The following is a 22105-nucleotide window of genomic DNA, read 5'->3' as shown; positions in this document are numbered from 1 at the left end:
GCTTGAGTCTCTGCTTTCAATTCTGTTAGGTATATACCCAGGAGTAGAACTGCTGGATCATATGATAATGTTATGTTTAACTTTCTCAGGGACTGCCATGCTGTTTTCCACAGTGGTTGCACCATTTTACATTCCCACCGACAGTGCACAAAGGTTCCAGTTTCTCTACATCCTCTCCAACACTTGCTATTTTCTTCTTTTTTATGTAATAGTCATTCTAGGGGGTGTGAAGTGGTATCTCACTGTGGTTTTCATTTGCATTTCCCTAATGATTAGTGATGCTGTGCATCTTTTCATGTGCTTATTGGGCATCTGTATATCTTCCTTAGAAAAACGGACATCCAAGTCCTTTGCCCGTTTTTGAATTAGGTTGTTTATTTTTTGGTTGTTGAGATGTAGGTGTTCTTTCTGTACTCTGGATGTCAATTACTTATCAGATATATGATTTGCAAATATTTTATCCCACTCTGTGGGTCGCCTTTTCATTCTATGGATAGTGTCCTTTGATGCACAAAAGTGAACATATTTTTATTTCAGTTTAACTTTTTAGGATCTTTTCGTAGGTATAGAGCTCTAGGCTAGCAGTTCCTTTCAGCCTCTGGGCGATATTCTTCTATTTTCTTTGGTTTCCATATTTCCTATTGAGAGGTTAGCTATAGGTCTAATTTGCTGCTTCTTTGAAAGGGATGTGCCCTTTTTCTTTGACTACTTTTAAGGTTTCTCTTTGTCTCTGATTTTACGCAGTCCAATTATGATATGCCTAAGCAAGGCTTTCTTATCCTACTGACATTAGCAGAACTTCTTAAATTTATGGCTTGATGTCTTTGGTCAGTATTGAAAAATCCTCCTCCATTATTTCAAATACTGCTTCTCTCTCTCCCCTCCTTATGAGACACAAACAAATGTAAGTTGGACCTTGAACTTGAATCCTCTACCCTCTCTTCTCTATATTGCATGCTTTGTGTCTCCAAGCTTCCTTCCAGATACTGTATTCTGCCTATTGTTAATTTCACTGTTTGTATTTCTAGTGTACAGTACATGTAATTCTCTCTTTTGTGCATTTTGATCTGCTATTCAACTTACCTTTTGATTCATTATGTGACATAATAAGAAATATATATTTGGTCTTTGCCCCTAGTTCCTGACACAGAGCTCCTAAATCCCTTGGAATTTCCTGGGTGATGGGAGAATCTTTTGCTTTAATATGACAACTTTTGGCAGGCCCCTAGATAGCATCAGGATAGAAGTTGGCTGCCAGAAAGACAAAACTTTGATAGGAAGCCTGGAACTTTCATCCCCACCCCCACAACCTCTGGGGAGGGGAAAAGGGCTGGAGATTGAGTGGAGATTGAGACGGAGTGCAAAAAGCTACTGAGTTGGTGAACACATCCACGTGCCAGGAGGGTGGCACACCCCAACTCCATGGGGAAAGAAACTCCTGTATTCGGGACCCTTCCAGACCTTGCCTTATGTAGCTCTTCATCTGGCTGTTCATTTGCATCTTTTATGATATGCTTTATAATAAATAAGTAAATGTAAGTAAAGTATATTTGTGAGTTTGGGAGCCATTCTAGAAAATTAAGAAATCTGAGGAACAAGTCGTGGGAACCTCCAATTTGTAAGCAGTTGGTGAGAAGTACAGGAGGCCTTGTAACCAGCATCTGAAGTAGGGCGCAGTCTTGTGGGACTGAGCTCTTAACCTGCGAAGTCTGTGCTAACTCTAGGTAGTTAGCATCAGAATTGAGTTGAATTCTTGAACACCCAGTTGGTGCGTGGAGAATCAGAGAAGTGGTTGTTGGTGTTGTAAAACACCTCAGAATTAACATCAGTTATTCCATTTTTCTGGTTCCAAAATGTATAGTGAGTTCTTTTCCAGATTTTCTGTGTCATTTTTATAGGTTCATTTTCTGTCAATATTGTCATTCTTTCCTTTTATATTCTTGGGCATAGTAAACAGAACTCTGCGTGTGTGTGTGTGTGTGTGTGTGTGCATGTGCACGCATGTGTGTGTGTGTCTATGTGTGTATGCATGTGTGTGTGTGTGCTTTAGGTGTGCGTCCAAGAATTCCAACATCAGGGGCCAGCCTGGTGGCGTAGTGGTTAAGTTCATGCACTCCACTTTGGCGGCCCGGGGTTTACGGGTTCAGATCCCAGGCATGGATCTACACATTGCTCATCAAGCCATGCTGTGGTGGCATCCCTCATACAAAAAATAGAGTAAGATTGGCACAGATGTTAGCTCAGAGGCAACCTTCCTCGAGCAAAAAGAGAAAGATTGGCAGCTGATGTTAGCTCAGGCCCAATCTTCCTCATGCGTGTGCACGTGCATGTGCGTGCCCGCCCCCCACACACACACACGCACAGAACTGTGGACTTATGATGTGTCATTTTTTTCTCATTCTCAATCATTTTTCATCTCTTCATATATCTCTTTGAGTGTACGTTGGATATTTTATTTGAAAAATCACTCATAAATATTATTTCAAATTATGATGATTTTTTTTATCCTTCCAGAGAAGATTTTCTGTTGCTACTTCCTGGAACTTTGGGCGTTAGCATTCTGTAATTGACCTAAATCTGATATCAGAGATTAAGATGTTATGGACTACTGAGATTGCCCAATGCTGGTCCACAGTCTTTGAATTCACTATATTATTTCCTGTTTACTGTTACACCTAGAGTACAGCCTTTGTTAGTGTCCCTCACCAAAACCATTATCCTTGGCAAGCTCTGGACTCTTATTTTGTCATCCTAGCCTCGTGAGGCTGTTCGGCACTCAGCTTTCTATTCCCAATTTGTGAAACATCTAACTAATATCACGCTCATAGCTGTCTGTTTAGATATTCTCCAGCATCTTCGCCTGATAACTTTTCACTAGCTAGCTAGCCATCTGAGCCATTTTGGTGTCATAGTGTGTACCAACTTTCTAGATTGTCTCAGTGGAAAGGACGACCTGAATTACTTAATGCACCATTACTGAAGGAGAAAGTTCAATTCAGTATTTTTATTTTGTTTCGTTCATTTGATTCGCCACCTCCAAAAGCTGAGGATTGAATTAAACAAACTCCTTGGTTAGCAGCACATGAGTAGCCTTTGATCTTCACAAGACCTCTCTTTTGTTTTGTTCATTCATCAACTCCCGTTTGTTCACGTTATTATTCTCCTCTGAAAGATGTGTAACAGTCCCGGGAGTCTCTTGTCTACTGTGTTCTTTGTATGTGTTCTTGTAAAATGTGCCTTATTGTTTGGAATGTGTGTATTTTTATTCAACAAAGTGTTGTGCTACACATTGCATTCTGTTTCTTACTCCTTGCTTTCATTAACTATTAAAATAATCATTTTTAAAAGTCCTTACATTTGGAAACAATTTGTAGGCGTTTTTCTCAGTTTGGGAGAAATCCAGGGTATCTAGCAGAGTGATTAAAAATCGTAACTGAATATATATCAATATTGTTTCAGCATCTGCTACATCTGTGCCATAATAATGCAAGATGTTAACAATAAGGTGTGGGGTAAACGGGGAGTGACTGAACTGTCCTTCAACTATTCTGTAAATCTATAACTTTTAAAATAAAAAACCATTTATTTAAAAAATCATAGTTGGTGGTAAAATAAATTAATTTCTTCTTGAAAAGTGATTTAAAAACTTAAAGTAGAGCTCTGATGTGTAAAGGGTATGAGTGTTGTTAGTCCCATCCTTGGAACAAGAAAAAGCCAGACAAACTGAAAATCAATAACTTTTCTTGAAACTGTCAGACGACTGAGGTCACAAGGTAACTGCCACACCAAAATTGGAAGTCTCTAGTTTTAAATAGTCTGGTATTGGTGCTATTGGCAAATTGGAAAATCCAGATACACACCCCAGTGCATAAGCAAATGTAATACATGACAAACGGTGACATCTCAAATCAGTGAGGAAATGGTGCACTTTTTTTGGTCTTCTTTTTTAAAATCATGATTAAATAACACATAACAGGACTCCAGACCAAGATGGCTACATAGGAAGTTCCTGAATTTCCCCCCACCCATGGACACACCAAATATAAAGCTACACATGGAAAATTTCCCTCTGAAAGAAATCCAGAAACTTGTTGAGTGATTCCTACACATCGAGTGACTGAGAAAATACCCACATTGAGACAGGTCGGAAAGACTGAGATATGCTCTTGCCATAGCCTCCACCCCCAGCACAGCTCCTTACAATCAGGAGGCACTACCCAACTTTCAGCTTCTCTGTCAGGAGAGAAGGGTTTGGACCATACATCTAGCAACCCAAGATTTAAGGCTGCTGGCTGAAGGACAGGCCCCCAAATCAGCTACCTCTGAAAGCCGATGGGGCTAGCACTTGAAAGTCCCACAGGTCTACAGCAAACAAAGAAGCAATTGTTAACAGGCGTATGAGGACACAGCTACCCACCCAGGGCTCAGCACAGAGGGCACAGGCAAAAATGCCCATCTCCCAGTTTATCCTTGGGAGGGGTTTGACTGCCTACTTTAGAAGCTGTTGCCGGAGGGCCCAGCTTCTAATCAGCCTGCATCTAGGTACTGACTTGGATACTCCCTTTTGGGACCCTGACAGGTCTTGACACACCCTTAGTTTCTGGGACCCATTAAGAACAAAGATGGCAAAGAGTGACATCATCAAGATGGCCACATAAGTTGCTCCTGATTTTTCTCCCCTGCGCTAAAAGAACAGCTAACAGCTATTCATGGGCAAGACACTGATATACCATTTGCCACCATTCAGACTGGCAAAATTCAAAAGTCTGACAGCACTTCTGGTGAAACTCTGGGAAAACTTGCACTCTCAGACATTGATGGAGAAAAGGCAGTAAGTACAACCTTTATGATGGGGAGTTTGAGAGTAATGAGCAAGATTACATGCATTTTTACCACTTATTCAGCCATAGTATATCTAGGGGTCAATCCCAAAGATATTGATGAAAATTGCTAAAGGTTATGTCACAAGTCCATTCATTGCGGCTATATTTGTAATAGCAGGAATAGAACCAACCAAAGGGCCCATCAACAGATTAGTTGGAGTGACGTCAGCAGCATGGCAGAGTGAGTTGTTCCCTTTATCTCTCCCCCTTTGAATTACAACTAAATGCACATTCATTGACCAATGGAGGATACCCCACACAGTACAACAGGACGCCTGAGAGACCCATGCAGCTATACATCTGAAGGTGAATGGACTGGGCCTCTGGGAAGTAGTGGAGATAGGTGAGCACTCTCTGGCCCCACCCCAGCAGCCCCGTGCATGCGTGTGCATTTGTGAATGCTTTCCCAGCCGAGAGCGCCCACAGTGCCGCTGCAGTTCCACAAGTGGGAATACACCTTGGTGCAACTGTAAGAAGTGGCAGCAGCCCTGAGGCTGCATGCCAAAGCTTTCCTGGCCGGCAGGAGAACCCATCATGCCACTGTGGTCCCAACGAGCGGCCCAGGCTCGGACCCCACGAAAAAGCCCTGCTCTCCAAGCACAGCAGCTGATGTGACTGTAAGAAGAGGCAGTGGCAGATCAACACATGTGTGCAAATGCTTTCCCAGCTGGTGGGAGGACCCACTGTACCCCTACAACTTCCAGCAGATGGGGTGGGATCAGAAACACAGCTCCCGCTTCTCCCCAGAGGTAGCAGGTAGAATCTGTGACCTGATCCTACCACAAATGCGCTAAGGGTTAGTTCATCAAACACCATGAGAAACTACAGCAACAATTCAGAACAGAGGGAAAATGACAAGTCTCCAGAATCCAAATTTGAAGTCACATAAGTCTACAATCTAAATGACAGAGAATTCAAAATGGCTGTCATAAAGAAACACAACGACTTATAAGAAAACTCAGGCAGACGGTTCAATGAGCTCAGGAATAAAATTAATGAGAAGAATTAATATTCACCAAAGAGATTTAAACTACCAAAAAAAAGCAGAAATTCTGGATATGAAGAACACAATTGATGAGATTAAAAATAATCTGGGAACCTTAAAAGATAGAGCTGATGTTATGGAGGAAAGAACTCGTGATTTGGAGGGTAAAAATATAGCAAATGGTTCAGGAGGAGGAGGAGAGAGAACTAAGATCTTTGAAAAATGAAGGAATTCTTCGAGAAATATCCGACTCAGTTAGGAAAGGCAGCATAAGGATTATAGGTATTCCAGAGGGAGAAGGGAGGGAGAAAGGAGCAGAGAGCTTGTTCAAAGAAATAATAGCTGAGAACTTCCCAAACCTGGAGAAGGAACCAGACTTACAAATACATGAAGCCGATAGACCTCCTAATTACATCAATGCTAAAAGACCTTCTCCAAGGCATATAAGAGTAAAGCCGGCAAAAGTCAATGACAAAGAAAAAATATTCAGGACAATAAGGCACAAGAAAATAACCTACAAAGGAGCCCCTATCAGGCATTCAGCAGATTCCTCGGCAGAAACCTCACACAGGCCAGGAGAGAACGGAATGACATATTAAAAATACTGAAAGACAGAAACTTTCAGCCAAGAATACTGTATCCAGCAAAAATGTCCTTCAGATATGATGGAGAAATAAAAGCTTTCCCAGATAAACAGAAGTTGAGGGAGTTCATGGCCACTAGACCTCTCCTACAAGAAATGATCAAGGATGCCCTCCTACCTGAAACAAAAAGGCAAAGGTCTACAGAGCTTTGAGCAAGGAGATAAATAGACAGGCAAAAATCAGAAAACAGCAGCTCTCTTTCAGAACAGGGTAGCAAATACTTAATTATAACTTAAAAGATAAAGGGAAGGAACGAATCAAAAGTAACTGTAAACACTTCAACTTAGTCACAAACTCACAACACAGAACAGAACAATTTGTGACAACGATAATTCAGAAGAGGAAGAGGAAAGGAATGGAACCTGCTTAGGCTAACGAAGAGAAGATACTATCAGAAAATGGATTATCTCCTCTGTGAGATCTTTCATAGAAACCTCACAGTAACCACTAAGTAAAAAATCAGAGCAGAGCCACAATTCATAAAAAAAAAAAAGAGAAAACCACCAAAATGAAATGGCAGTCAGAAACACAAAGGAAGAGAAACAACGGAAATACAGAACAACCGGAAAACAAGCGATAAAATGGCAGTATTAAGCCCTCATATATCAGTAATCACTCTAAATGTAAATGGATTGAATTTGACAATCAAAAGACACAGAGTAGCTGGATGGATTGAAAAACAAGACCCAACAATATGCTGCCTCCAGGAAACACATCTCAACTCTAAAGACAAACGTAGGCTCAGAGCGAAGGGATGGAAGACGATACTTCAAGCAAACGGCAAACTAAAGAAAGCAGGTGTTGCCATACTTCTATCAGACAAAGCAGACTTCACCGTAAAAAAAAACAATGAGAGACAAAGGGGGCCAGTATATAATGATAAAAGAGACCCTCCACCAAGAGGACGTAATATTTATGAATACAGATGCACCTAACACAGGAGCACTAAACTATATGAAGCAACTACTAACAGACCTAAAGGGAGAAATTAACAGCAGCACGATAACAGTAGGGGACCTCGACACCCCACTTACATCGATACACAGATCATCCAGACAGAAAGTCAACAAGGAAATAGTGGATTTAATTGAAACACTTGATCATATGGACTTAATAGATATACAGAGAGCACGCCATCACAAAACAGCAGAATGCACATTTTTTTCAAGTGCACATGGAACAGTCTCAAAGATAGACATATGTCAGGAAACAAGGTAAGCCTCAATAAATTTAAGAAGATTGAAATCATATCAAGCATCTTCTCTAACCACAATGCTATGCAACTAGAAATCAACCACAAGAAAAGAGCCGGGAAAGTCACAACCATGTGAAGACTGAACGACATGCTGCTGAACAACCATTGGATCAATGAAGAAATCAAAGGAGAAATTGAAAAACACCTGGAGACAAATGAAAATGAAAACACAACATAACAACTCTTACGGGATGCAGCAAAAGCGGTTATAAGAGGGAAATTCATAGCAATACAGGCCCACCTCAACAAACAAGAAGAAATCTCAAATAAGTCCTCTTAAACTACACCTAACAGAACTAGAAAAGAGGAACAAAGAAAGCCCAAAGTCAGCAGAAAGAGGGAAAGAATAAAAATTAGAGCAGAAATAAATGAAACAGAGACTGAAAAAAAGAGTAGAAAGGATCAGTGAAACTAAGAGCTGATTCTTTGAGAAGATAAACAAAATTGACAAATCCTTAGCCAGAATAACTACGGAAAAAAGAGAGAAGGCTCAAATACATAAAATTAGAAATGAAACAGGAGAAATTACAACGGATACCACAGAAATACGAAGGATTATAAGAGAATACTATGAAAAACTATATGCCCACAAATTGGATAACCCAGAAGAAATGGATAAATTCCTAGACTCATACAACCTCCCAAAACTCAATCAAGAAGAAATAGAGAATCTGAACAGACCAATCACAATTAAAGAGATCAAAACAGTAATAGAAAACCTCCCCCAAAACAAACGCCCAGAGCCAGCCCCGATGTCCTAGCAGTTAAAGTTCTGCACACTCTGCTTTGGAGGCCTGGGTTCAGTTCCCGGACGTGGCACCACACCACTCGTCTGTCAGCAGCCATGCTGTGGTGGATGCTCACGTAGAAGAAACAGAAGAATTTACAACTGTACACAATTATGTACTGGGGCTTTGGGGAAAAAGGAAGGAGAAAGGAGGAAAATTGGCAACAGATGTTAGCTTAGGGTGAATCTTCCCCTGTAAGGAAAAAAAAAAAAATCCCAGGGACAGATGGCTTCTCCAGAGAATTTTACCAAATGTTCAAAGAAGATTTAATACCTCTCCTTCTCAAACTATTCCAAAAGATTGAAGAAGATGGAACGCTTCCTAACTCATTGTATGGGGCCAACATTACCCTGATACCAAAACCAGGTAAGGACAGCACAAAGAAGGAAAATTACAGGCCAATTATCTCTGATGAACATAGATGCAAAAATCCTCAACGAAATACTGGCAAACTGAATACAGCAATACATTGAAAGGATCATACACCATGATCAAGTGGGATTTATAGCAGGAACGTAGGGATGGTCCAACATCCACAAATCAATCAATGTGATACACCACATTAACAAAATGAGCAATAAAAATCACATGATCATCTCAATAGATGCAGAGAAAGCCTTTGACAAGCTCCAACATCCATTTACGATAAAAATTCTCAATAAAATGGGTTGAGAAGGAAAGTACCTCAACATAATAAAGGCCATGTATGACAAACCCACAGCCAACATCATACATAGTTAACGGTGAAAAACTAAAAGCCATCCCTCTGAGAACAGGAACAAGGCAAAGGTGTCCACTCTCACCACTCCTATTCATCGTCGAACTGGAGGTTTTGGCCAGAGCAATTAGGCAAGAAAAAGAAAGAAGAGGAATCCAAGTTGGAAAGGAAGAAATGAAACTCTTGCTGTTTGCAGATGACATGATTCTATACACAGAAAACCCTAAAGAATCCATCAGAAAACTATTAGAAATAATCAGAAGCTACAGCAAAGTCACAGGGTAGAAAGTCAACTTACAAAAATCAGTTGCATTTCCATACACTAATAACAAACTAGTGGAAAGAGAAGTCAAGAATACAGTCCCGTTTACAGTCACAACAAAAGGAATAAAACATCTAGGAATAAATTTAACCAAAGAGGTGAAAGACCCATACACTGAAAACTATAAGACATTGTTGAAAGAAACTGAAAAAGATACATAAAGAAATGGAGAGATATTCCATACTCATGGATTGGAAGACTAAACATAGTTAAGATGTTCACATTACCTAAAGCAATCTACAGATTCAATGCAATCCCAGTCAGAATCCCAATGACATTCTCCACGGAAACAGAACAGAGAATCCTAAAATTTGTATGGAGCAACAAAAGACCTCGAATAGCCAAAGGAATCCTGAGAAAAAAGAACAAAGCTGGAGGCGTCACAGTCCCTGACTTCAAAATATACTACAAAGCTATAGTAATCAAAACAGCGTGGTTCTGGCACAAAAACAGACACATAGATCAACGGAACAGAGTTGAAAGCCCAGAAGTAAAACCATGCATCTAGGGGCAGTTAACCTGCGAGGAAGGAGCCAAGAACATACAATGGAGAAAGGAGAGTGTCTTCAATAAAGGGTATCGGGAAAACTGGACTGCCGCTTGCAAAAGAATGAAAGTAGACCATTATCTTGCACCATACACAAAAATTAACTCAAAATGGATTAAAGACCTGAATGTAAGACCTGAAACCATAAAACTCCTAGAAGAAAATACAGGCAGTACACTCTTTGACATCAGGCTTAGCAGCATCTTTTCGAATACCATGTCTACTCAGGCGAGGGAAACAAAAGAAAAAATAAGTGGGACTACATCAGACTAAAGAGCTTCTACGAGGCAAAGGATACCATGAGCAAAATGAAAAGACAACCCACCAACTGGGAGAAAATATTTGTGAATCATCTATCCGACAAGGGGTTAAATTCCAAAGTATATAAAGGACTCATACAACTCAGCAACAGAAAAACAAACAACCCGATCCAAAAATGAGCAGAGGATGTGAACAGACATTTCTCCGAAGAAGACGTGCAGATGGCCAACAGACACATGAAAAGATGTTCAACATCACTAATTATTAGGGAAATGCAAATCAAAACTACAATGAGATATCACCTTACACCTGTCAGAATGGCTATAATTACCAGGACAAAAAATAAGAAATGTTGGAGAGGCTGTGGAGAAAAGGGAACCTTCATACACTGCTGGTGGGAATGCAAACTGGCCCAGCCACTATAGAAAACACTATGGAGATTTCCCAACAAACCAAAAACAGAAATATCATACGATCCAGCTATCTCACTACTGGGTATTTACCCAAAGAACTTGGAATCACCAATCCAGAGAGATTTATGCACCCCTATGTTCATCGCAGCATTATTCACAATAGCCAAGACGTGGAAGCAACCCAAGTGCCCTTCTGTGGTTGAATGGATAAAGAAGACGGTTGAAAGGAGATAGATAGATAGATAGACAGACAGACACATTTATGTACATATATTGTGTATATATAATATATACATCTATACTCACACACAATGGAATACTACTCAGCAATAAAAAAGACAAAATCGTCCCTTCTGCAACAACATGGATGGAGCTTGAGGGTGTGATGTTAAGTGAAATAAGCCAGACAGAGAAAGACAAATACTGCCTGATTTCCCTCACATGTGGAAGATAAACAAACACATGGATAAAGAGAACAGATTAGTAGTTACCGGAGGGGAAGGGAGCTGGGGGGTGGGCGAAAGAGGTAAAGGGACACATGTGTATGGTGACGGATAAAAATTAGACTACTGGTGGTGAGCACGATGCAGTCTATACAGAAACCGATAAATAATAATGTACACTTGAAATTACACGATGTTATAAACCATTATGATCTCAATGAAATAATTGAAAAAAAATTTTTTTAAATAGCAGATGAGTTGACTAAATTATGGAACGTCCACACGATGGCGTACTCTGTAGCTGTTGGAAGGAGTGAGAGAGGTCTCTACACCGCAACGTGGAGTGATCTCAAAGATACTGTTCTTTCAGCTTTATTGAGGTATAATTTGTATACAAAGAACTGCACGTATTAATGTGTACAATTTGGTGAGTTTGGACACATGCGTACACCTGTGTCACCACCCCCACAATCACGGTAATAAACATATCCATCACCCTCGAAAGTCTCCTTGTGTCCCTTTTTTATTTTGTTTTGTTTTCGCTTTCTTGTGATGAGAAAACTTAACATGAGATTCACCCTCTTAACAAATTTTTAAGTGCGCAATACCTCTTATATGAAGCATCTAAAATAGTCAAACTTGCAGAAACAGACAATAGAACGGTGGTTGCCAAAGGGTGGGGGGAGGGGTATACGGAGAGTTGTTGTTTGATGGGCATAAAGCTACAATTATACAAAATGACTATGTTCTAGACATCTGCTGTATAACATAGTGCCTATACTTAACAACGAAGGATATATTTTTAAGTGAAAAAAGGCAAGGTGGAGAAGTTTATGTAGATCATGCAGCATTTATCTAAGAAGGATGAGGGAGTGTAATGAATGTCTGTCTCTCTGAGGAGAGATACAGATCCAGCAACGCCAGTTGCCCCATTCATTTGGCCTTTGAGAAATCTGTTGAACACAGCCCTGCATGAGTTTTGTTTATTGTCTGTCGTCCCTACTTCTCACCTTTACCCAACGCTGGTCACCTCCGAGAATGCGCGTTCGCCCATAAAGGCTTTTGACAGTTTATTCTGCTCAATACTTGTTCCAGATCATTCCATTTCTTTATTAATAAATACTTTCCCCACACTTCAGGCTGTTCTTGGTCAGAAACCAGTGGTAGCAGCCCTTTACGGCTCTGCAGCGTTAATGTGACCTGCTTTGGAAGAGGCGCCTTTCTGGGCAAGAGTCCAAAGCAGTGGAGTGCTGGAGGGGACTCTTACTGGAACACAAGAGCTGACTGTTAAATTTTCAGAAATTTTTGCGAGCCGGCTCTTAAACGCAGCTGTTGTTAAAAATTAAATTGTGCAAAGCAACAATTACATTACATACATGATATCAAAAACAAACATAATACATACTCTAACCTCACCAATCTCTGGTTATTTTCCTACATTTTACTATTACCCGTGCTCTTGAGGTTATGTACATTTATTGTATCTGAATGGTAGAAATGCATCTCTTCCCAACTCTGCATTAATTGACATCGTACTGGCAGCTTGAAACCAGAAAATGCTACAACACTGGGCATTTCCCCTAACTTCCCTCCCTCTCCCAGAGAGCCTGTTGCTGAACATTTACCTACATACGACTGGTTGGAACTGATCCACTCTCCAGGCGCTCTGATGTGGTGGATATCCTCAGGTCCAACCAATGTTGTTGTATAACACAGGAGAGCCAAGACCTAACTCACACTGTTTTATAAAGTGATGTTTTAAATCTGTGAACTGGAGTAGTACGTGAAAAAGGATAGTTCCCAAAAAAGATTTGATATTTAACACTTACGACGATGTCCTAAGATGCCCATAATACGCCATGAAGAGACTTTTTGAAAAGGTATGGTGCAACGCGCACACACACACACACACACGTCAGTCTAAAAAGCCCTGCATGGAACGGCAGGTGAGACTCGAAAAAATGAAAGGACACAGGGAAAAGAGGCTCACTCCTTCTTCCAATCTCCATCACTTTATTTCTCTTCTCCTCCCTCTTCTCAAGCCGCGTCCTTTAACCCAAAATACACTTTCTCTTTTACCGCCTCAGCTCTGGAGCCGTGGCATGCCTAGGACACAATTGCGCAGCAGGGCTTTAGTCCTTTTCCAGATAACACTGCTTCCTTCCTCCGTGAATATGTGGACTTGTTCATCTGATACCGGGAGAGGAGGGGTTTAGGGATCACTGATTTAAGTAACAAGTCAGGGAAGGAAGGCAGGCATGAGATGGATGTCAGTCTTCCTCTATGTGCTGAGTGATTTTGCATGTTTGTGTGTCTGGCATCAGATAAAGGATATAAGAAGCCTGCCGTCTCAAGGCCTCAAGCAAGAAAGAATAAGTCGTAATCGGATGTCATCACCATCAATCATCTTGGGTGAAAACAGAGGGAGGGAAGGAAGGAGGGAGGAAACATGATGGGAAAGAGTCAGTGACTGGGCATGTCCAGTTGAGTTTTCTGTCCTCCTGGCGGGGTCTCCAGGTCTTCGTTTGTTTGGAACATCAGCAGAGGACTGAGAGACAAGTGCAGGTAAGATCTGATAGATTACCAGACGTTGTTACCCTGAGTATGAAACGAAGGGACCATTTCTGAGAGACCCCTCTGACTGGATGTCTGCCGCTTCAAGTTTTGAAGCTTTCTTTCAATGCTTTACAAAAAAAGCAAATTACTAGCTAATTTAGGCCTGGCAAAGAGAAGGGAGCCTCTCCCCATCTTCGGCTAAAAATTTCCCCTCAAAGACTTGTGCAAGTTACTTTTACTCTTTGAGCACCGTTTCCTCATAGGCAAAAGGGTGGTAATAATGCTTGGCTTACAGAGCTGCTGTGAGGCTACACACGCTTAGCATACGGTGGGCACGGAATAAGTAAATGGTAATGATTCTTCCTCATGTTTTGTGGGTCCTTCAAAGGTAAGCTCTGGGTCTAATTCATCTTCCCTCTTTGATTCTTCTTGTGCTGATTGGCTTCAGTTTCCCCCACTGTAAAATACACATTGGACCAGAATCAAACTGGCATTCTGTTGGCCAAAGTTGGCCTGCATGGATGTTTTGCTTGGCCCACGTATAGAGCTTAAAGAGGAAACCAGAGTCAACATTTTAAAACTGAGATGTTTTACATAGAAATCTAGAATTCCACCCTCTCTTGAAAAATCAGGAGATGTGGCAACAATGAGTCCACATTCCTGCATGACCACAATTGGCTAGAGCCAAGTGGCAGCTGCCCCCTTAGGTAGAGCATGCACTGTCAGTTGGCTGGAGCCCGTCTGGCCTGCTCTGCTCATTTATACGATCTGCTTCATCCTGCAGACACTTCAGTGTGTGGCCCTCTGGGCAACTGGAAACAGTCTGTGCCAGGCAGAGGGTAGGCACTTACTTGCTGAGCGAATAAATCTCCTACCCTTTTTTCTCTGCCATTTTCTTATCTAGACATGTTGAGAAATCCCAGTTGTTGAGTAACGTGAGTCTCACTTTGAAAAGTGAATTGAACAAGTCTGTTAGAGTCAGGACAGTCCAGGTTATACTGTGGTCACAAACAACTCCTATATCTCAGTGCCTTACAACAACAAGGGTTTATTATTTGCCCACACACACAAAGCTAGACACAAGATGAAAACACCCTCATATTTTCACATGCGTGGGTACGTACATGAGCGCGCTGGTATGTTCGCAATCACGAGTCAAACAAAAACCCTGGCATATGAACGTATGAACTCACGCAGAACCCTATTTCGAGACTGATCGGCTTAGATTGCACAACGCTGTTTTTATAAGAGACGCAAAAAGGCCCCAGGATCCAAGGGAGTAAGGGATGGAGGTACAAGAATACCCACCCTCAGCCAAGGAATTGCCCCATGTAATAAAAAGGGTCTGAAAGCTTATAAAAGCACCTGAAGGTTTAACGAAAAGATGTTAAGCATTTTGGACATTAAACATTTTGCAAATGCATAAATAAGCAGTACTCTAGCGAGGCCTCCTCCTCTGGGCTTCTACTTCAAGAGGGAGATGCACCCCAGATGTCCAATAGGCAGAGAAATGGAGCTGACCAGCCTGGGTCTGGGAGAGGGGCTAGGAGGCTGGAGTCCTCGATCTCCAGCGGGAGCTGTAGACAGAAAGGAAGAGGTCAGGGCCGGGTCACACCCATTTCCCCTCCAGGCTCACCCCTCCTTTTCCTTCCACCCCAATTAACATTTTGCCACCTGGACTCTTGCACAGAACTCTTCCTCACTGATCTGCCCATCTCAAGCCTCGCCTCCTCCAATCCCTCCATCACAGCCACCACATTTCTTTCTGTCAAGCCCAGGGTCTACGAATGTGCTCCTCCCTAGCTCAGACGCTTTTTGGCCCCTCACCACCCACAGTTGCTGGCCTAGCCTCCTAAGCCTGGCATGCCAGATCTCCATGATTGGTAGCCTCTCCAGCCTCATCCCTTTCCGTTCCGGCAGTTCCTCCAGGGTTGCTGCTTCACTCGCACACCGTATCCCACCCACCGTTTTGGCCTGGGAGCACCCAGCCTTCCCTCTCAGCCTCCCCAGGTATGTATCTCTTCTCAGGCCTCTTGCCGTCCTTCGTCTCCAGGCTCATCGTTGAGATTTAGCTGCAAGATACGACCTGTGAAGGCAACCAGGCTCCACATCTAGACTGGAAGCTCCCTGAAGGTAGGGACCAGATCTCCTTCCAGACCAGGTTCTTATCACCTATGTGTGTCCTCCCCAGACCACAGCAGACTGCAGGGATCTGGATAGAAAGCTCTGGGCTGGGAGTCAGGAGACCTGGTTCTTCCACTTGATATGCTGCATGCTCTAGGGCAAGTCCCTGCTGCTCTCAGGGCCTCAGGTTCCTTGTTTCCTGACGTCACAGCGCTGAACATTTGCTGTCGAGCACAAAGCTCGATGAACTGATGATTCACTGAACAACCGTCAACTGCCATCTCAGGCATCAGGCTGAGGAGCTTGGGTGCCTGGGCCCAAGGAGGTTCAACCCACTAACCCTGACTTCCCAGTTAGGTCCTGCTTATCACAGTGCCCTCCTATTTCCCAACTATTCCCACTCCGTGTTCTCCTTTCAAGGACCAGGCTACCTGGTGCAGCACAGGGCTGCAGCAGGGAGGTGGAGCCAGAAGGGGCCTGGGAAGAGTATCTGAGAGTCAGCAGAGCCTCGGCCGCCTCCAGCTTCCGCTGCCACTCTGAGGAGGCAGGACCCAGGTCCCGGTCAGAAGCTTTGGGTGCCTGAAAAGGAAAGGGTGTGAGAGAATGGGAGTTGGGAACCCACAGGCAACAAGTGCCCCTCCAGTCTCCAGTTCCAGTGAAGGCCCCACCCACCCCGAGGCCTTCTGCTCTTCCCATTCACTAAGCTCAGCCCCTGCCAGGGTTCTGGACCCCACCATTTTCCCAGGATCTGTGGTTGCGGTAGAATGGAGTCAAGGGTGGCACAGACCTGGAGGATCAGAGTTGAGTGTCTAGAAACAAGGAAAGGAGAGGCCAGGGGATTAAGCCCTCTGGCAGACACATACTGCCAGTAGACAGAGAGAGGCAGGATTTTGCAGTATCTGGATGTGGGAGTCTGAAAGCCTGCTGGCCATTAGTCATTGTGGCTTGAGCAAGTCCCTTCCCTGCTCGGCCTGTTTTCTTTTCTATATCTTTTCATATCTTCTTTCCATATCTTTCCTGAGACGCTAATTCCTGCCAGCTTTTTCAAAACTCCCAGGGCAACAGTGAAGTCTATGGGAAATCACAGGTGTCTGTGTTTTAACCTGCAAAGCACCTGGAGAGGCGTGATTACCGTCCCTGTCCAGGGACTGGTTCTCACCTCCGTATTCCCCAATCCCCACGGGACTTGAAGGGCCAGCTTGGTTTATCTCCAGGCAGCTTTCGCTAATGGCCTCTGGACCCTCGCCTGGGCCTCTGTGGCCCTCGCCATCATGGCTCCCCTTTTCAGCAGGACCTTCTATCCCATCAATCTGTTTCATGTGGAATAACAGCCTCTAATTTGTTGAAAGGCCTGCTATGTGGCAGGCCTTGTGCTAGTCCTCTTGTCAATGCTATAGGAGTAGAATATTGTCCCCTGTCAGTACACTGATAGGGAAATGGAGGCTCGGAAGCACCAAGTCACCTGTCCAAAGTCTCACAAATAGGAAATGGCAAAGCTGGGAGAGTCCTGTCCTTGCCCGTTATTCTGAGATGCTGCCTTCTCCTCCCTGGCTCCTCCAGTTCCGTCTCCTCCTCCTGCTTTTCCTCCTGCTCCTCTCCTCCTCCTCTCCTTCGTCCTCCTCCACCTCCTCCTCCTCCTCCACTGCCGCCACCGCCACTGCCACCACCCACGCCGTGCCACCACTACCGTCACCTCTACTTCCTCCTTCTATCTCCCGTGGCATCAAACACAAGGTTGGGCACCCAGTCACACAATACGTAACTAGCTCCATGGTCCTTCTCACTCTACTCACGTGCTGGGCAGAGTAGGGAGCCTGTGGGGCTCCCTGGAAAGTGAAATTGTTAGTTGCTTCTTCAAGGGTGCTGGAGTCCAGGATAGAGACAAAAATTCTGGGGCCTGACCAATCAGCAGAGTCCCTTGGGAGCTTGCCTGCGGAAGCAGAGAGCACGGGTTGGAGTCAGGTACCAGGCCGGCCGTGAAGAGATGTGGGCATGTTTTGGAATGAAGATAGGAGCCCAGAATGTCAGAGCGGGGAAGACCTTGAAGACCAGCCAGTCCTACACTTCATTTTGCAACTGGGGAAATGGAGGCACAGAGAGGTGAAGCATTTGTTCCCCAGGGTCACATGGCAAGTTGCACCAGGGTTAGAGATGGAACCCAGGTCTTCAGGACACAGAGGAAGGGGTCTGGGCAGCGGCTGAGGTGGGAGCCTCTCCCACTGGCCCCAGACTCTCCTTACCTCCTCGAAGGTTGCACAGGGGTGGGCCTCAAGCTGAGGCATGATGTTCTCTTTCCCAGCTGTGAGAGACTGGGGACAGCTTAGGTGAGCCTTTCCTCCTGACCCCACTCCACTCAGCCTCACCCCCAATGTGCAGCCTCATCTCACCGTGGACCTCTCTGAGCCCCCAGATCTCTCCTCCCCACCAATACTTGGTGGGTAATCTTGATGGCATTGTATAGTTGGGGACGCAAAGGCCCAAAGAGTAACTTGCCCAAGGCCACATCGAGATTGGGTGATAGAACTGGTGACAGAACTACTCATGCTCCCTACACCCAAACCCAGGCTCTCTCTCTGGCCCGAGACACTCACTGGGGACTCCTCCTTGGATGGCCAACTTCTCGACACGGCGGTGAGCTTTGGGAGGGGCGGCCCCACTCCTTATCAGTCCTTGAGCCAGGTGCCTCTTTAGGTGTACCCTCTGCTCCCTCTTCAAGGCACTCTCAGCAGGCGAGACCGTGCAGTGTTGCCTAAAGTGGGGGATTGCAGGTCTAAAGTCGGTCACATTTAGAGAAGGCCCGGCCCTCTCTCCCCTCCCTTATCAGACACCATACTCACGAGAAGCGGACACACTTGTGACACTTGCAGGTCTGGAAGAGGCAGCAGTGCTCATGGTCCTTGATTTGGTCAGTGATGCCATGGTTGTGGCAGCGGGCACAGAGAATTATAGCTCTTCTGGGAACAATTTTAATCCCCCATGGGAATCCAGTCCCAAGCCCTTTGGTGGAGTCAGAGGGGCAGCAGTGCACAGCAGGCATTTCATTGGGATCCATGGTTCTAGGGCCAGGAGCAGAGGTCAGGACGGCCACATGATCCCCTACCCCCAACGTAGGTACTTCCTCTGCCCTTGGAAAACCTCACCTGAGGCGGCTGGATTCTTCTCCATCCAGCTCGCCACTGAAATCAGATTGCACCTCCCTTCTTGCTTATGTAGCCTCATGAGCTACATAAGCTTATGTAGGGGTAGTGTCATTCCTAGGAAGCCCCACTCACACATAGCCTCATTCCGAGAAACTCTTGGCATGGGTCCTGTCTGTTTTCAACCCAATTATTAGTCTCCTTGCTTACCTTCACTCCACATAGACCCCCTTTTCAGGCATACACTTGCACTCTCGTGCCCCCTTCAACAATTACCACTCCCCCTTCTCATGTATCATCCCATACTCTGCTATTCCCGACTATCATTCCCGGCACCCACTTCCACAACTGTCTTCCTAACATCCTACATTCATTCACTCCCTACTCATGATTCTATGCCCGCTGCACTCAGTTCTGTTATTAGTCTCATGTATGCCCTCCATTCAGTTTTCCTCTCACACTCCATTCTGATTCTTTTCTTGCACCCTACCATAACGTTAATTATTCCTTTGCGCCCTCTTTAACCTGACATCCCTTTACACCCCCATGAAATCATATTATTCTGCTGGGTTCCAAGCCCCTCTTTCGATAATTATTTTCATTCATCTCCTCGATTATTCACTGAATAGATGTTTGTTGAGCCCCCTATCGAATGCCAGACTCTGATCTAGTCAACAGCCGACTCTGCGTTGCGCTAATTGTTTTCCTGGACCAACACACCCTTGCTGCTTTTATGCGAACCCACGCATTCTCTCCACAGCCTCCCAACAATCATCCACACTCCTCTCCAGGCTTCAACAATTATACTTGAGCACACCTTCTCCCACTCCCACACCTGGACTGCACCACCTCTTCTCAGGCAGCCCAGTCATTCGCTGCTGCCCCCACCTCAGAATCAAACGCAGGGGCATGAGCCCTGCCCCAGGAGCCAGAAGCCAGGGGTCAGGGGGCTGGGGCAAGGCGTCCTCCTACGGCGGTTCCACCATGGCGGTTCCACCCAGGACGGGGAAGGGGCGGAGCGGGATAGCGGGAGCGGGAGGGGGCGGAGGTTCCCCACTGAGGTGGAGGACAGGAAAAAGGGCTGGGGATCCAGAGAGGAGGAAAGGAGAAAAGAAGGGGCGTGGAGAACGAGGGTCATATTTCTGATGCCAGCCTGTGGTTACCTCAGCCTTCGGCAGGTCGGAATCAGTGGGCTCCGCACCAGAGGCCTGAGGGAAGACCCAGTGCTCGCTCCCTTTCCCGCCCTTTCCACAAAGGCCAATGAGCTTCCGGCCTGCGGCTTCTCACCGCTGTGGCGGGCGACCAATGAGCTTCGAGTTCCACCGAGGCTCACCCGACAAAGTCCCGCCCCCTCGCTTCCCTCCCGCTTCTCCGCATGCTCGCTTTACTAGGCCAGCCAGGAAGTCGTGAAGCGGAGTGCAGCGCTGTGCTCCGCAAGCCTTGTTTCCCAGACTGTTCGCTCTTTGGCTGTGAAATATTGTATGTGCATGCATTTTTCACTCATGTCCTCGGTAATCTGTGATTTACTTTTGCAAAATTCAGCGTGTGTTGATCCATATTCCTGTGTCAGGGATTCTCAATCGGGGGCGATTTTGCACCCGCTGGGAACATTTGGCAGTGTTTGGAGTCATTTTGGTCCGTATTTGTCTCTGAGCTCCCTGTTCTGTACCACAGATAAATTTGTCTATTCCTGCGCCAATACTACACTGGCTTAATTTTTATCTCTTGATGAGACACCTTGATCTCTGGCAGGGAAAGTCCCTACATCTTATTCATCATCTCCAGGCATATCTTGGCTGTTCTTTGCCTTTTGCCCTTCCCTATAAAGGTTAGGATCAGCATGTCATGCTCCCTGAAAACTCATTTGCAATAGATTTGGATTGCCTTTTCGTGGAATCTATGGATCAGTTAGGGGCGAGTTTACTATCTTTAGGCTATCCAGCCTTCCTGGTCACCAACATGGGATGCCCCTCCATTTATGTGGGTCTCCTTTAACGTTTTCATCTTTAAGTTTAGTATTTAGTTCTACCTTTTGTACACTCAGATCTTGTACATCTTTTATTGTATCTATCTGAAGATACTCTAGAGTGTTGTTGCTCTTATACTTCGTATCTGTTCAAAAGAGACATTTTCTATTTGTATCTAATTTATGGAAATCCACTCGACTTTTTAAAAAGTATATTGATCTTAGAGTCAGCCACCATGCTAAACTCTGTGCTGTCTAATAATTTGTCTATCGGCATTCTGCAGCTTTCTGTGAATCTGTGAGTAACAGGAGTGCAAAAATCAACTTACAGGTTTCTTGCTGTGCTGGCTAGGACGTCCACTACCAAGTCGAATGGCGATGGCAAAATTAGGCACCTTTGGGTTGTTCCCAACATCAAAGAGAATGCTGCCAACACTTCCATATTAAAATGGGTTTGCTGTGTTTCATTGTTTTCTTTCCTTCCTTCTTTCTTTCTCTTTCTTTGTCTCTTCTTTCTTCCTTTCTCCCTCTTTTTTCCTTTCTTTGCCTTCGTCAGATCAAGGAACTTCCCTTATATTCCTAGTTTAATTTGTCTTAAAAATCATGCATAGATATTGAATTCTACTTTTTTGCCTCTATTGAAATGATCAAGGCTCTATTCATTTAACCCGTTAAAATACAGTGAGTGTTACTTAAAGATTTTTTAAAAAATCTTCGGTGAAGTTTATCTTATAACCAAAAAAAAGACAAACACCATGTGTGTATCTTAATGAGTTTTCAAAAACTAAGCATACACATTCAGTTAGCACCTAGAGCAAGCAACAGAACGTATCAGCAACACACAGACCTCTCTCATGCCCCCTTCCATCTATGGCTTTTCTAATGTGAACCCAGCTTTGCTCTCCTAGGATAAATGTAACTTAGTTATGGTGTATCATCTTTTGTGTATCCCGGTGGGTTCAGGTTGCCAAAGTTTTGCCTAGGATTTTTGTGTCTTCTCTTCATGAGCGAGATTGACTTGGCGTTTCTCTTTATCATACTATCTTTGCTGGTTCCAGGGTCA

The 22105-nt window shown here is 44.3% G+C and overlaps 1 protein-coding gene across 1 annotated transcript; it reads right to left on the bottom strand.

The window, feature by feature from the left end:
* Positions 1-14843: 14843 nt before the first annotated feature.
* On the bottom strand, positions 14844-20370 carry LOC103542219 (doublesex- and mab-3-related transcription factor C2-like). Its single transcript, XM_070606784.1, has 6 exons — positions 20240-20370; positions 18777-18995; positions 18531-18688; positions 17733-17869; positions 16371-16518; positions 14844-15392 (listed from the first exon to the last, which is right to left on the bottom strand). Exons 2-6 carry the CDS (start codon positions 18989-18991, stop codon positions 15280-15282), a joined length of 771 nt encoding a protein of 256 aa, XP_070462885.1. The 5' UTR covers positions 18992-18995; positions 20240-20370; the 3' UTR covers positions 14844-15279.
* Between the last annotated feature and the right edge of the window lie 1735 nt (positions 20371-22105).

Source organism: Equus przewalskii, unplaced genomic scaffold, assembly GCF_037783145.1.
Source record: "Equus przewalskii isolate Varuska unplaced genomic scaffold, EquPr2 contig_13539, whole genome shotgun sequence".
NCBI lineage: Eukaryota > Metazoa > Chordata > Mammalia > Perissodactyla > Equidae > Equus > Equus przewalskii.
The sequence above is the reverse complement of the archived record's forward strand: the minus strand, read 5'-3'. Positions and strand labels throughout refer to the sequence as shown.

What these genes read in the sequence shown, in the direction of transcription:
- LOC103542219 (XM_070606784.1), bottom strand. Translation starts at nt 18,991, where the DNA reads ATGGATCCCAATGAAATGCCTGCTGTGCACTGCTGCCCCTCTGACTCC. An exon ending in CACAAGTGTGTCCGCTTCTC is followed by an intron (nt 18,689 to 18,776) that starts GTGAGTATGGTG and finishes CCCCCACTTTAG; the next exon opens with GCAACACTGCACGGTCTCGC. An exon ending in GCAGCCCTGTGCTGCACCAG is followed by an intron (nt 15,393 to 16,370) that starts GTAGCCTGGTCC and finishes TTCTGTCTACAG; the next exon opens with CTCCCGCTGGAGATCGAGGA.